The sequence below is a fragment of the Lactuca virosa genome, chromosome 1 (genome assembly GCF_052849685.1).
Source record: "Lactuca virosa cultivar CGN04683 chromosome 1, Lactuca_virosa_CGN04683_v6, whole genome shotgun sequence".
NCBI classification, from domain to species: Eukaryota; Viridiplantae; Streptophyta; class Magnoliopsida; order Asterales; family Asteraceae; genus Lactuca; species Lactuca virosa.
Window position 1 is genome coordinate 5,676,937 of NC_136426.1, and position 15,351 is coordinate 5,692,287.

General features: G+C 33.1%; 1 protein-coding gene and 1 long non-coding RNA gene across 3 annotated transcripts; both read left to right on the forward strand.

Annotated features, from left to right (window-relative positions):
- The first annotated feature begins 1,948 nt into the window (after positions 1-1,948).
- On the forward strand, positions 1,949-6,016 carry LOC145131913 (uncharacterized). 2 transcript variants are annotated; one of them, XR_013717834.1, is made up of 10 exons: positions 1,949-2,699; positions 2,788-2,841; positions 2,942-3,124; positions 3,366-3,426; positions 3,565-3,630; positions 3,952-4,132; positions 4,249-4,375; positions 4,810-4,922; positions 5,648-5,727; positions 5,869-6,016. It is a non-coding gene; the product is annotated as an uncharacterized LOC145131913 (long non-coding RNA). The 2 variants fall into 2 exon arrangements; XR_013717836.1 differs by adding an exon at positions 5,371-5,452 and having other exon boundaries at positions 2,294-2,699; positions 2,942-3,426.
- Positions 6,017-8,889: 2,873 nt separating this feature from the next.
- Positions 8,890-15,010, forward strand: ASG2 (transducin family protein / WD-40 repeat family protein). Its single transcript, XM_079066565.1, has 18 exons — positions 8,890-9,180; positions 10,227-10,295; positions 11,058-11,135; positions 11,459-11,593; positions 11,669-11,764; positions 11,838-11,966; positions 12,053-12,168; positions 12,255-12,372; positions 12,466-12,571; positions 12,651-12,796; positions 12,905-13,072; positions 13,159-13,269; positions 13,400-13,912; positions 13,992-14,082; positions 14,187-14,282; positions 14,348-14,418; positions 14,495-14,616; positions 14,696-15,010. Exons 1-18 carry the CDS (start codon positions 9,109-9,111, stop codon positions 14,775-14,777), a joined length of 2,319 nt encoding a protein of 772 aa, XP_078922691.1. The 5' UTR covers positions 8,890-9,108; the 3' UTR covers positions 14,778-15,010.
- Positions 15,011-15,351: the final 341 nt, after the last annotated feature.

A 15,351-nucleotide genomic window follows, 5' to 3' on the forward strand; every position in this document is an offset into this window, starting at 1 on the left:
ACTTTTACCAAACTTAAGGGTTTTTATATCATTATCCCTTTTATTTATAATAACATTTTCCTTCTGTGTATTTATGGCCTAAAAAAATATGCTGAAGATTCAAACCTTTAACACTTTGAATTCGAGTTTAAAACCAAGGGAAACTTACACTCTGTTCTTGAGATATTTTAAGGAAGCAAAGGGAGGAGTTAGAACTTAGAAAGGATTAGAAGGGAAAACGTGTTCTCTAGTTTTTTTTGGGAGAGAAAAGAAAGGAAAAGAAAGGTGGTAGAGGGAGGAAATCTTACCTATATTACACATAAAATCATCCGCCCAATTTTGGGCGGATTGGGAGGGAACGCTAAGAATGATCAATTTTACCATTCCATGTTCTTCACCTTCTTTCTTACATCCTCCTTCCCACCCGCAACAAAAATGGCAAGGACTCACATCTTCTTTGCCGTCAAGATTAGTTGAATCGTCTGTCTCACAATATTTTCCTTGCCATCAAGATTAGTTCAACTGTCCTTTTCACATCTTTCTTGTCATCAACTTCTTCTTTTCTTCTCCTTCTGATGAAGCCAAAGCCGATGAACCCTAACCAAGGTTAAAAACGTCATTTGACTGTGAAATTCATTTCCCTCCCCTACAACTTGAGAACGCGTGTGGTGATTTTTTTTCCTCCTCCCTACTCATTCCCTTTCTTTTCCTCTCCCATCCCTTTCCTTCCCTCTCCTCAATTTTTAAACTCAAGAACACAGCGTTAATGAAACGAAAGAAAAGAAAATGAAAAGTAAGGAAAGGAGGAGGAAATGAAAGAAAAGAAAAAAAAAATCTTCTCTTTCATTTTTAAATCATTAAAAAAAATTATCTCATTATTTTTTAAGGATAAATATGTTAAAGATCCATTTCTTCCTATTTCTTTGCTTTCTCTCCGTAAAAAATAATATGTATTTATATCTAAAGATATAAGTTTTAAATGTAAAAATATGCATTATACATTAAAATATGTATTTATATGAAAAAAATACATATTTATTTGTAAAATACGTTATTTATATGTAAAAATATGTTTATTCTTTGAAAAAGTTATATACATATAAGTATTTTTGAAATAGTATATTTTTATTAAATCATGTAAGATTAATGGTAAAATATGTTTGAAAAAAATATTATTGAATAAATTTGTAAAAAAAACCAATAGAGATCAAATATGTACAAAAACATAAGTTTAGTGATTCAAGGTATACATAGTACCTACAATAGCTAGTCATAATTGTGTTTTTTTTTTATATTTTTAAAAAGTTTAATGGTATGTCGAACGTAAAAGTAATTTTATTAATAAATATGTATAAAATCGAAAATTGTTTACCTTCACAAAGTCATTATCCCTTTATAGTCATCATCATTGATGAGTAAATTGTAAGAAATTTTTAGGTGTTCCTGGATTTTGGATTTAGTTTTGGGTTTCTTCATCATTGGGTCTTTCACATGAATGGGATGAACATTTAGGGTTTTTAAATTCTTAGTTAATCTTGAAGCATTGGTGGTTGTGTTAGATATTTATTCAATTTCAATTAAATTAGTGATATTGGCATCGTTTTCTTTATGCATATGCGTGCACAATGTTTTGCATGCGCACATGTTTATGAATGTATAAAAGAAATTGATAGTGATGTATGTTTTGGAATTGGGAATAATCCATGTTTTGTCACTTTTAAATTTCCTTTTCTATAAGACTATAACCAAAGCATTCTTTAAAGTGTGATATTGATATATCACGTTTGATTCGATTCGATCCACTTAAAAACACAAAATTGATAAAAGTGTAAAACACGCATAATGGATACTTGGTTAAAGAGTACAAGATTTAATTATAATTGTGGGTCAAAACATGTCGGATTGGATTGAATTTTTTTATTTTATATAAATATTTAATGTATTAAATATGATTTGCAAAAAAAAAAAAAAAAAAAAAAAAAACCTAATAAGATTAGGAAAAGTAAATAGATTTGATATATAAGGAACATACAGTAGAGGAAATATTGTATAAATGAGAGCGAGACCATGTTGCAACTTGTAATCCTTTGATGGGAACGTTTTTGCACTCATACGTGAACAATGCTAGAGTCCAAAAAAATAAGCGATGTGGGATTGAGAACCTTAATTATTATATATATATATATATATATATTAAAATTGTGAACAAAAGGAACAGTAACGTGAGACATTTTGGCCAATTTTGGTCCCTTAAATTACATTTCCGGTCCCTCTATTTTTGTTTCTGTGTCACTTTGTTAATTCTGCTTTGCGTCTTTCTATTGAATGAAAGTTAGGAACAGTACCTGACCAGGGTACTGTTCCCCGAGTTACCATAGGGTTAGGCTTTTTGTTCCCGATCCTTCCGCTCACTTTATCTTCCTGGTTTCCACTCCACCGTTTTATTCTCGATTCTTCTTCATCCTCTCATATTCTCTTCATTCACGCTTAGTCCACCGCCATACTATCCCCGCCTTCTCTGCATCACAATTGTTTCCACCGTCTTCTCGCCATACTATCATAAGAATACCAATCCACCAGGGTCGGCCGCCACCTATCCCGCTGCCGCCTCAAGCTGATATCGGTCTTCTCGACCGAACGACCCGTGACACACCCACAAAAACATCAACCGCTGTCTTACACGATCTCTTCCATGGCGTTCTTCCTATTTTTTGTTCAAGGTACGGTTTTCGATTTCTGCTATCGACGAAGTTATTCAATGAAAATTGTAATTTATTACAGAATCGATTCTTCCAATTGATGATGCAGGGCGGAAAAGGTCAACTGAGGCACCTGTGTTGTCATTCTCAAAGCTTCTCAGAGGTTTGTATACACATAATTGCCCCTTTTTCATGAATCCATGTGCGTCTTCACTAATTTGGGATATCTCCTTCTGTGTCTTCTGTGTTCCACCCTGGTTAAGTCCACGCATCCACCGCTTCCATGATCATCTATCCTACTGTAGAAATCGAGCTTCTGCAACATCTTCGCTCTAAATATCAGTTCTTCAGATTTCTCATGTGTTCTCCATATTCCACTTTTGAAGTTCTACGTACTGTCAACCACGCCTTCGAGGGTCGATTACAAGTCGCCGGCTCCGTTTCAGGTGATTTTTTTTCTCTTATTCTTCTTTAGTTTTCGTTTAGGCTTTACCCATTTTGGGTAAATCACCCCGTCAAAGGTGCGTTTCCAGTGTTCTGCTATTCCACCAGGTGCGTATCCGTTCGTTCTTTTTTCACCTGTCGTTACAAACTTTGTACACTACTACCCTTCACGACTTTGCCTTTTCCTGCTGCCCCAATGTCTAAATACCTAACTGTTAGTTCGAAATTCCTCTTGGGTTTTAGCCGGATTTTGATACAGAATAAAAGGATGCAATAGGATACAGGTTTTATGCCAAACGACGAGGTCAGTAAATCATATCCATGACTAATATTGGTGTAAATGTATCCATTTTTTTCAAGTTATGCGATTCCATACTCTTTTTCCTTTTTTGTAATTATTTATATATAAATCTTATTTGTAGCTTTCTTTGATGAATTGCAGATTGGGTTTTGTCGACAATTTCATGTAGTTTTACAATTTTCCTCTATAGCACAACCTAGACATAAGGTAGACAATAATATTCACTAACAATTTGCAGTTGAGTTGATAAATAGATTTTCTTTCCACCTTCAATAGTTCATATTTGGTCAATACACTTACTTGATTGTATTAGTTGAAATGTGTGTGCTGTTGCACCACAGGTGTTTGATGAAATGTTTACACCCTCCTTTGTCATCATTAAATTGATTATTCAAGCACCTTTTACTCTATCAAAGCTACATATTCAACTTACTTCTTAGTTTGGTTTTTTTTTTCTATATGAACTTGTATGTCAGACATGGAAAGATTGAGATTTTTCTTAACACTTTTTGTGTGTGTGAAAAACAGTAATCAACAGATGGGAGATTTGAAGACTGGTAGAGGAAGGCAAAGTGAAGTACATAAGCTTATCAGAATCATCTGTTTCAACAATTAGAAGGGCTCATGCTGTTCATCCAATTACATCAGTCCAAAATGAGTGGTTATTATGGACAAGAGATTTGGAAGATGAAATTATTCCTATTTGCAGGTTTTGCTCCTTTCAGTATTTTCTTTTTCCGATATTTATATTACATAATAATACAAACCCAGATGGATAACAAATGTTGTTTAATATTAATTCATTCGGGTATATCTTTTGTATAGAAACCTGTAATGATATCCGGTAAGAATAAATAAATGCACACAAGTTCCAGTGAAGACCACAATTCTGACTGGTGTGACTGCTACCACCTTGGCATTTGCCATGGATGCTGAACAACCTGTAAGGATGGTATGTGGCATTCTTTTTCTTTAAACAATATCATAGGTATAAATTTTTTACAAGGTGTTTAAGTTCATTTATATTCCAAATTATACTTATATACACACCAAGACAACAATTTAGAAGGAACATAGATTAGGCTGCATTGATTAAAAATAAACCATAAATACTATAAATAACCTTTTATTTATTGCAGGAATTAAAAATATAAAATTAATATCTATAACATTAGTTCATATGATTTAAGCATGAGAATATACGTAATGAGATGTAATTGCATGGTGCAGTGGACAACAGCTATAGTAAATCAAGATTATGACAATAATCTAGATAAAAGTTTTGGCGGTGAAGTAGTGGCCAAATGGTTAATAGTTCTTATTAGAAAAGAAAGAAAATTTTGTTGCATCATGGTTTTAATAAAAAAAATATTTCTATCAATGCAGGTATTACAAACTGGAAAAAGATTCCTCATTGGTCAAACATAAGCTCAAACACATTAGAGGAGGAAGGGGCCATACATTCCAAGAATTTCCTCATTGGAAAACATACAATCAATGTAAGTTTTATCTACTTTTTTAGGAACCCAGAGTATTGGTGAGTGGTTCCAAAAAAACTACTCTGATGAATAATCGAATGCTCTATTTTTAGAGTTATTCACTTCTCACTGCATCATCATTTTTTACTTTCAATGAATCTAACATGCGATTTAAGATATTATGTAGGTTGACAAAAAATAACCAATTTCAATTGTATACTTTAGATAACGAACATTTTGAATGCACATATAGAAAGTGGTAATCTGATGTCAAATGACGTCCTTTATAGCAAGTCAAATTAGTTTATTTGAAAAAGTTCGAAAGAAAACATAAAGTTCAAGTGGTTAAACAACAAATTTGTGCGACATATAACGTCTTTTTTTGTAGTATGCTTTGTATTAAAGAACAAAATTTCAATTATACCATCAGATCTGTACTTTTTTCATTATATAAAAATGAAAGATACAGGTTCCAAATTATGCTATCACCTATGTTGGGAATTGAGGATGTTGTGAAAACTGTAGTGGGTAGAGCCGAGCGACATAACTAGGTTTGTAAAATTTTAAATTGCATATTAGATAAAAAAAATATACAATATTAACAACAAATTTCAATGAAATATCAATGTATAAATACTCGAATCGTTTTTAATGATTTTTCAGTAAAGTTGTTAACTTTTCTGAATTTTTTTTTTCCGATTTCAAAGAAGATGATACCTACCAATTTTTCCTTATTCTTTTTGAAGGATATGGTAGCAGTAGAAAGGCTGAAGAGGGTTAAAACGGTGGTAAAGGAATCCGATGCTAGCTTCTACCTACATGCCTGGTATGTTCTCTATTTACATACAATAGGATGGATTTTACACTTTTTTTTAATGGGTGAAACGAATCCCACTTCATCATTTTGGAATGTATGGTTAGAATTGAATCTGTAATACTGCACTTTTATTTCTTTTCATTATTGTAGATTTTGCCCTGTCACTGGATACTACTATCAACCTGCCCTTTTGATCAGTTAAAGCCAAAGGCACAGACAACATCTTAATAGGATTGTTTAATTCAAATTCAATGGAATTGCAGGAACTTTCTTTTACTTCATCGTTATTTGTATTAGATAGGTTTTGAGTGTTGTTTATTCAACTACAAGTAATCTGTTATTTCTGCATTTAATTTTAGTTAAATACAATAAATAACAACCTACTTTCATAACTATGTCTATTGTTTGATCCTCCTGTTATAATATAATATAATACTTCAACATTGATTTCAATCCACATGCACAATTCCAACCCACACAACAACATTTCCGACCAGCGCAACGCGCTGGAATGCATCTAGTTAATACTTAAGGTGCACATTTAGCTGAGTCCTTACATTTTTTTTTTTTTGCATAGGACCGGTCTTAAACCGATTCTAAACCGTTTAATCCTTAAATGGTTCTTATCGAAAGTCCAGCCGTCCGGGTTCAATCTTTAGTTTTAATAACGTGTCGGTGATATTAAGACCGGACGGGTCTTCTCACATTAAAGTATTAAACCAGTCCAATTTAAGCCGGTCCAAAAAAAAAACTTAGCCTGTTAGCCATAAACCAAATAAAATCAACCTAACAAGACCACGCCTTGAGGAGCCCAAAACGCCTAGTAATTCCCTCATTGCCTCCTAGTCGTTTTGAAGTTGCTTGCATTTTAATATTTTATCGCTACTTCCACCCCTCCCGATTTTCTTATACCCATGGACAAAAAGCATCATAGTTAAAACTCATAATTTAAATTAAACTAGTTTTATTCAATCAAATAAATTTATTAGTTATTAACAACATCATAATAATAACTATTAAAAAACAAACATTATCTTTATATTTAAGTTGAGACCTTGCTTGAAAAAATATCTTAAATCCAACCAAAAAAATGAATGCAAAGACCGCAAGCCCGGTAAAAAAAAGACAAGCCAACACCAAATAAATACCAATCTCAGAAAAAACTGGACGACTTTAATACCGACACACGGAATGTTGTTACATGGTTTTTTTGAATCAATTCTAACCTTTTCAATTGTAACGCTAACCATCTCTTTGAGTTGATTTTTATTTTTATTTTTGGTCCCTAACAAACATACAAAACAAACTCTTTCACACTTCCTCTCGCTCACTTTGCGAGAGATCAATCATTTCTAATATTCCTCCCATATTGTATTTAACACCGTTCAATCATAAATCCGATTCTGGTCCTAATGTTGTATATTATGTACCAGTAATCCCTAAGACATTTATGTGCATGATTATAGGCTTATAGCAGGATGATAATCATGCATGATAAATAGACCCGGGGGTGACGAATCATATATGTAAAGATCATCGTTGGTTTAATAACTATGAGATCGTAGAAGATGGGTTGATACTCTAGTGCTCCAATTTAATCTTGGGAATGGTATACATGTTTCTAAGATTAGGAAAAACTTAGTTTATGGAACTGTATTAAAAAAATATGGTTATAAACAAGTATATGAGTTTGATAAGTACATATTATCAAAGTGTGGTGTATTTGTAGGATTTGTGTATCATTCTAATGGTATGTTAAATTTAAATAAAAGTATTGCACATTCTATCTATATGTCCTTGTTAAGAAATTGTTCTATATTCTATTTGGCATGCATGTTTAAGACACCTTCATTAAAAATGAATGTTTCGAATGTCTAAAAATGGATTAATTAATCCTTTTAACAGTAATATAGAAAAGTGTAAAATCTATGTGTTAACTAAAATAAATAGACAAACCTTTTCAATTGTAAAAACAAATTATGTTATTTTTAATTAATTAATACATAACGACTTTTGTAAATTGCATGCAACTCCCACCTTAGGTAATAAGAAGTATTTTGTTATATTTATAGACAACTATAAATGTTTACGTTATGTATACTTATTATATTCTATGGATGAACCCCTTGATAATTTTAAAATTTATAAAACATAAATTGACAAATGGCTTGTAATATATCAAGTATATGTATAGCATATGTGTATAATATCTTCAATTGCTCAAATGAGTTGATCAGTTTAATCCTTAGGACATCAGATTCTCAATTATTTAAAATGTGTATAATACTAATAAGAAAATTCAATCTTCAAGATATTTCCAATTATGTATGAGTTTAGTCTTTATGTTCGTTATTTTAAGTTAATTAGAGATTAAACTAAAATGAGGTAGTAACGTTGGTGATTTTAGTGTCATCAAGTCATTTCATAAAATCAAGATTAATTTGGGACAAACAAAGTTCAACTTTAGCTACAATACAATTCAAGATGCGGAGTGTACGTTTGCATAAGCCAAAGTGAACTCGGAACACGGGGTTCGGAGCTGTGCCCCTGACGACGACCCTGCTAAAAATAACTTCTCGCCAAATGCCAATGGTCGTGTATGTTGGGAACAAATATAACTTCCCACAAAAAAATAACCGATTTTAACCACCTATTATCTATATAAACTTGTCGGTGTTGTAGAAGATTATCATCTAGAATTACATTGTCATTTTTTCTGAAATTAGATTGATTTCTTGGATTATCCAAAGTCTTTATTAATGTAACCCCAAACACTAGGGTTAAATACATATTTCAAAAAGTATTTCTTGAACCTAGAAATTATCTAAATTACATTGTTATTCACAATCTATTTTACTAACACACGTTATTATATTTATCTTGAACAATGACCCATAATATACAATATATATAAATACATTAGATGGATGATGGGAGTTAAATTCCCTCCATTGTTTAAGAAAAGGTTGCGCATCAACTTCAAAATTTTAATTAAAAAAAAAAAAGAATCACGATAGCTGTATCAAATGAAAGTGATTAATATGCTGAACTATTTGATAAATTTAATAATAAAAATTAATTAAATTAAAGATGTTCTAAAATAAAAATGAGGATTTCTATATATAAAAATTGTTTTAGTTAATTATATATGTATGTATACTGTAACGGGTTATATTTACGCATAGCGAGGGACGAGTAACGACGACGCTGTTTGTTGGAGCTTAGAACCATCCACACACACATTGTAAAAACCCACTCACCGACTCTCTCAATCTCTTTTCAATAACTGTGTCAGATCATCATTTCCAAAGAACCAACAATTTCCACAAAGAATTTAGGGTTTTTATGTGTCAGTTTTATATGATATGATCGTATAATTTTCAATCAAGAATGGAATCGCTCTGCTTTCACGATGGCAACCTCGCCGACTTCATTGATACTCGAACTCTACACGTTCGTTCCGTACGTAAATTTTTTATTTTCCCCCTTTTCTTTTCGCTGTACAAATTTGCTAGTCAGCTTCTTTTTGTGATCTTAATGCGTGTGTAATACCAACCTGTGTAATTGTTTATGTTTGTTTGATTGTTTGTGTTTTGTTTAGTTTACTTGTGAATTTGAGGTCGGTGAGACTGTTGAAAAATAGGGACTTCGTGATTGTATTTGTGACTAAAATGAAATTCTATTTTGGTGTTCCACGAATACATTGTGGTTGTTATAACACCTTACACTGCATTTGCTATGGTGTATTTTTCAGTTTTTGTTTGGTGTTTGATGATTATTGCCGGAGGCTTGGTTGGAAGAATATCTTGTTTCCATCATATTATAGTATCTGTTCGATTCTCTCTAGTCTAATTCATCCACTAATTGTAGATTTAGAGATTCCGCGGTGTCCCAATTTGAAATCATTTTTGGCAAACATAGCTACACAGGTGATTATAACAAAAAATGGGTGACATATCAAAATATACTGCCTCTATTCCGCAATAATTGAAACAACTTTAGAGACTAGCCCTCATTTTTATCAAACTGTGGGAATTGCAAATTCTAGAAATTACTTGGGGAATAAAACTGGTGGCACAGTTCTCATTTGAGATTAAACTTTTTCAGTCTCCTGCACAAAGGCATATGTTAAGATAATGTGATTCTTCTTCCTTAACCTTGATTGAGCTAGAAGAGATCCAGTTGGCTCCGATGCCCATTTTTTTAAAAATGATTCTGTAGAACCAAATTTTTTGATTGATAGAATGTTTAGTTTTAGTTTCCATCTCAATGTTCATTATATGAAACCAAATACTTTAACCAACAATGTTGAAGTAATTTATGCCTGTACTCCATTTACTCGCTTATATATGCATATAGGTAAATATATCTTATTCTTATATATTTTTCATATTTTTCATGTTCTTCCTTGTTTTATTAATGTTTTCATGTGTATGTTGTGGTTCTGTATTTTCTTGGCATTAATTTTTTTTTTGTAGATGCTGATATTCTATCTTGTGATATTACAGGATATAAATCACAGTCTACAGATGCATTCATCATTCGTTAGAAGGCTTTCTCTGGAAAGAGAACTGGAGGTGTGTACTATGTGCTTAAATCTTGATATATCTTGCAAGGGATGTTTTTCTATTGGAATTATAACTTTGATCAGCACATTAGTGTCGATTACCTTCTGTATGTATTGCTCCATCCAGGAGAAAGGAAGAGAAATGGAAAATATTTTGATCACTATGAGAAAAATTGAGATCTAAACCTATACACCCTAACCTTTTTATGTTGCAGTTCAAGCTTTGATTTTCTATCCTTATCTGTTTCTTATTATTTTTTCTTTTAACTTCTCTAGATGATTGTAAGAACCTAGGGAACACTTTTTATTTTTTTGCATCATAGGTTAATATACTGGTTTACATACTAGTAATATGCAATTATATAAAAATTGTGACATATTTTTTTGATACAAATGGAAGTCTTCCTTAGTGAGTATGCAATTATTACTCCTCATAGCATCGAATCCTGTGTATGTCTAGAAAATGAAATAATATTTGCATTCGATTTTCCAGATAAAGTTGTGCTAAAAGAGTCATACATACCTCTTGTGATCACATATTGTCTGCATAGACCACTGAAGTTATCCTACAATATATTGGTATAAATATATAGAATGAGAGTGGGGAGATTGAAGGGTAACATAGGTTAGGGTATTTAGTACAACCATGGGGTTAAATTGGTTTAAATGTTGGATGTATTTGTATGGATTGGCTTCTGTTGTTATCTAGATATACATCTACTTGTCTCTGTTTACCAAACTTTGATAAAGAGTTGATCTGTGTTGTTTTCAGGGGCATCAAGGATGTGTAAATACTATTGCTTGGAATTCAAAAGGCTCACTATTGATATCTGGATCTGATGATGCTCATGTATGTCTTCTTACCTTTGTCTTCATATGTATTAGCTACCTGTATGATGCCTGAAAACCAAGTAAAATGCAAGCTAATAATACTTATATTTTTTGGGGTTGGCTAAATGGACACCCCATTTTATCATTTAGACACCCTATATAATTTTTAAGGTATTTTTATTGGTTAAAATTACATTGTTTTTTGAAAAAGATGATTAAAAATAGTTACCTATTGGTTGACTTTTGATAAAGATATCTATAAGGTGTCTAAAGGGTGTCTTAATAGCAGCACCCATATTTTTTACATGTAGTTTTAACTAGAGATGTTCCATTCTGTTGCAGGTAAATCTTTGGAGTTATGAAAGCCGCAAGCTTTTGCATTCCATTGACAGTGGTCATAGGAATAATATATTTTGCACAAAGTTTGTTCCTGAAACATCTGATGAGTTGGTAGCATCTGGAGCTGGTGATACTGAAGTAACCCTCCTTCCATTTTTGTTCATTGCTTCATTCATTCACATATCTTCTGAAAATCTTAACTCACACCTGTAGGTTCGACTATTCAATTTGTCTCGCACACATGAAGATACTGCTAGTAACCTATCAGCTCATTTTCAATGCCACAGCAGGAGAGTTAAAAAATTAGCTGTAAGATATATTTTTTTTCCCCTAACAAATTTACTAATATCATCTCCTTATCATCATGGATTTTCTGTTTCAGGTAGAACCTGGTAATCCGAATGTTGTCTGGAGTGCCAGCGAGGATGCCACTCTGAGACAGCATGATCTCCGGGAGGTCACTTCTTGTCCTCCTGCTGAATCTTCTCACCAAGAATGTCGTAACATATTAGTAAGCATGAGACAATCTAGTTTCCATATTTATAAAAAAAGGTTACAAGAAACCTAAGAAGTCACATGTTTAGTGTTTGATGCCAGCTTGACTTGCGAAGTGGAGCAAAGAAGTCATTAGGCAGTCCACCTAAGCAGTCACTTATGCTGAAGTCCTGTGACATCAGCAGCACCAGGCCTCATTTGCTCCTTGTTGGCGGGAGGTATTCACTGACACTCTTGCCAGTTGTCACTTGCACCACATATTATAAATTAGCCTCAGCTGATTTGCTATTTCAAATGCTTGCAGTGATGCATTTGCTCGTTTATACGATAGACGCATGCTTTCACCACTGTCTTCCTGCAGGCGACAGCTGTCACCACCCCCTTGTGTTAACTACTTCTGCCCAATGCATCTTTCTGATCATGTTAGTTTATATGGGTTTTTAAGGTTTTTGTATTTTGCGATAGATGCTACTTTTAAACTTTGAATATCTGTTTCTTTATTTGTTTGGTTTTAGGGACATCAAGGCTTGCACCTGACTCATGTTGCATTTAGTCCAAATGGAGAAGAGGTTCTTCTCAATTATAGTAAAGAACATGTCTACTTAATGGACGTAAATCCTAGTATGTTTCCTTACCCTATCGATTGTAACATTTACTGAACTACCCTTTTTTCTCACAATGTTTTTTGGTTTTATTATAGTTCACCCGAGTGCTATGCGGTACACATCAGATGATGCAATGAAGTTTTTCAATCCAACTGGGATACTGAAGGAGGTGCAATCAAAACCACCAGTCTCTGATTTCTTCCCAAATCGTTTTCCTGCAAAGAGGAATCTTGCTGCTAGGGTCTGCAATGCATTCTGTCTTTTGTTTTATGACTTTATCCTACACTTAGCTTACCTTCATCATGAGAAAGATCACTAATACTTAAAACTTTGAATGATTGTGTCACAGCTTGACCAATGCAGAAAACTGATTCAGATTGCAGAGAAGTCTTTAAAAGAGGGTGCCAACTATTATTATGGAATTGAGGCTTGCAATGATGTTCTGCATGGTTATGGTCAGATTGGACATACTCTGATGCATGAGTGTTTGTGTTTACGGGCAGCATTGCTTCTCAAGGTTTTTCATAAAGTTTTTGATCTTTTGTTGCAACTTGCAACTGCACTTTACATGTATCCATTCTTTTTGATATATTTTGTTTTCAGCGGAATTGGAAAAATGATGCTCATATGGCTATAAGAGATTGCTATAGAGCTGTGGAAATTGATCCTACTTCAGTTAGAGCACTCCTTTGTATGGCTGAAGCTCTATTACAGGTGAATAATTAAGTTACATGACTTGGACATATCACATATTATATATATATATATATATATATATATATATATATATATATATATATATATATATATATGCATGGCATTAATAATTGTGGGTGGCAATCAGTTGGGTAAACACAAAGAAGCTATGGAGTTTGCTATTGGTGGTCAGTTTTCAGCTCCATCTAACATGGAAGCTGCTGAAATGGTGGAGAAGATAAAAAAACGGATGGATTTAGTTGAAGCTGAAGCCTCCAACAAGGCGGCAAAAGGAGGTCCTAGATTTGAAACAAGAAGTGGTGGTGGTAGTGGTGGTAGAGTAATATCTCTGAGTGACATACTGTATCGAGCAGATGCAATTGGTGAAGAAGACACTTTGCAACCTCTGTCTGGAAGTGGAAGAGAAGACTCCGATTATGAAGAAGAAGAATTGGAACTTGAATTTGAAACTTCAGTGTCATCAGGTGGTGATGATGAAGAAGAAGAAGAAGAATCCAACAATTTACAACCAACTTTAAATGTCAGAATCCACAGAAAATTCGATTCAACCGTAAATACCCGCCATACAACTACAACTACAAGCAGCAGCTCTTGTGGATCACCAAAATCATCTCCTCGAAGCGATAAACTCACTCGTCAGGTATCCGAATTTTTTTTAAAAAATAAAAATAATAATGATTAGACGATTATTTATGCATTGGTATTATATTGATTTGCAGAATGAGAGGGCGATAGATATGAAGCGACAATACGTTGGTCATTGTAATACAGGGACGGACATTAAACAAGCCAGTTTTCTTGGCCAAAAAGGTAGGTGCATTTATTTGTCATCTCATCCATATCATATCATATGTTTTTTTTTTTTTTTTTTTTTTAAATGTCATATTTTATTATATATGTAATGGCATTGGCAGGCGAGTATATTGGTAGTGGAAGTGATGATGGTAGATGGTTTATATGGGAGAAGAGCACCGGTAGACTAATAAAAGTGCTTACTGGAGATGGGGCTGGTATGTATATTATCTTCATTTTTTAATAGCTTAATAGGTTAATGAGTAATGGGTTTGTTTTTCAGTGGTAAACTGTGTGCAAAGTCATCCTTTTGATTGCGTTGTAGCTACTAGTGGGATAGATAATAGCATCAAGGTAAGTTATAGATTTAGATATATCAGATTTGGTCAGATATGGATATGTGTATGTAATAGAGATATAATGATGTCAGATGTGGAGCCCGCTTGCTGCGTTTCCATGTGTTGTTGATGGAATAGAGATAGAGAGCGGTGATATCTTGGATATAATGGAAGCCAATCAACGCAGATTATCCAATAACCGAGCAGTATCAGTGTGAGTGTGTGTGTGTCTTAAATTTATTGTGGTTCCTTTTCCCCAATTAACTTTTAACTTAAGTTAATGGTTTGTGCAGTCCGTTTGATGCATTAGAAGAGTTCCGGATGCATGAGTTTCCTGATGGATCACTGCGCCCTTTCGAGTGTGTACAAAGCTAGTTTATAACCAACCCAAAATCCTTTTGTTTCAACTGTTTTATAATGGATGATGGATGTTGTGCTTTCTGCCCAGATATGCTTCTTGTGAGCCTGTTTTCTTTTTCAGGGATTTTTTGACATTTTTTTTTTTGCTTCTGCTGGTACATGATCAAACTTTTGTATGTACAGTTTATTTCTTAAAATACCTATTAATAAATCTCTTGTACACTAAGGTTAACATGGTTTGGTTTAAACCCTCTTATGCATTTCTATTCTTTTAACACAAACAATCCTCTTATAACTTATATCACCATATCCATTCCAACTACTTTACTGAATACTACTTATAAACATCAACACCCATGTCTTGTGAAAAACCGTCTACATCAACATTGCCATGTAAGATAATGGTAATTTTTACTATTTAACGAGATTTACAAGCAACATGTTTTTTTTTATTTAAAGATAGATTCATTCAAAGCCTCAATTTGAAGATAGATTCATTCAAAGCCTCTAAATCATTCAAGCTTGTAATGATTTATATATGAATCATTCTGATGTTGCCAAACAACCCCTATGTTCACTGGAACACCCT

Coding starts and splice junctions, on each gene's coding strand:
- ASG2 (XM_079066565.1), top strand. CDS start 9,109: ATGGAATCGCTCTGCTTTCACGATGGCAACCTCGCCGACTTCATTGAT. Junction 11,765..11,837: donor GGAGAGTTAAAAAATTAGCT/GTAAGATATATT, acceptor TTTCTGTTTCAG/GTAGAACCTGGTAATCCGAA. Junction 13,073..13,158: donor GGGCAGCATTGCTTCTCAAG/GTTTTTCATAAA, acceptor TTTTGTTTTCAG/CGGAATTGGAAAAATGATGC.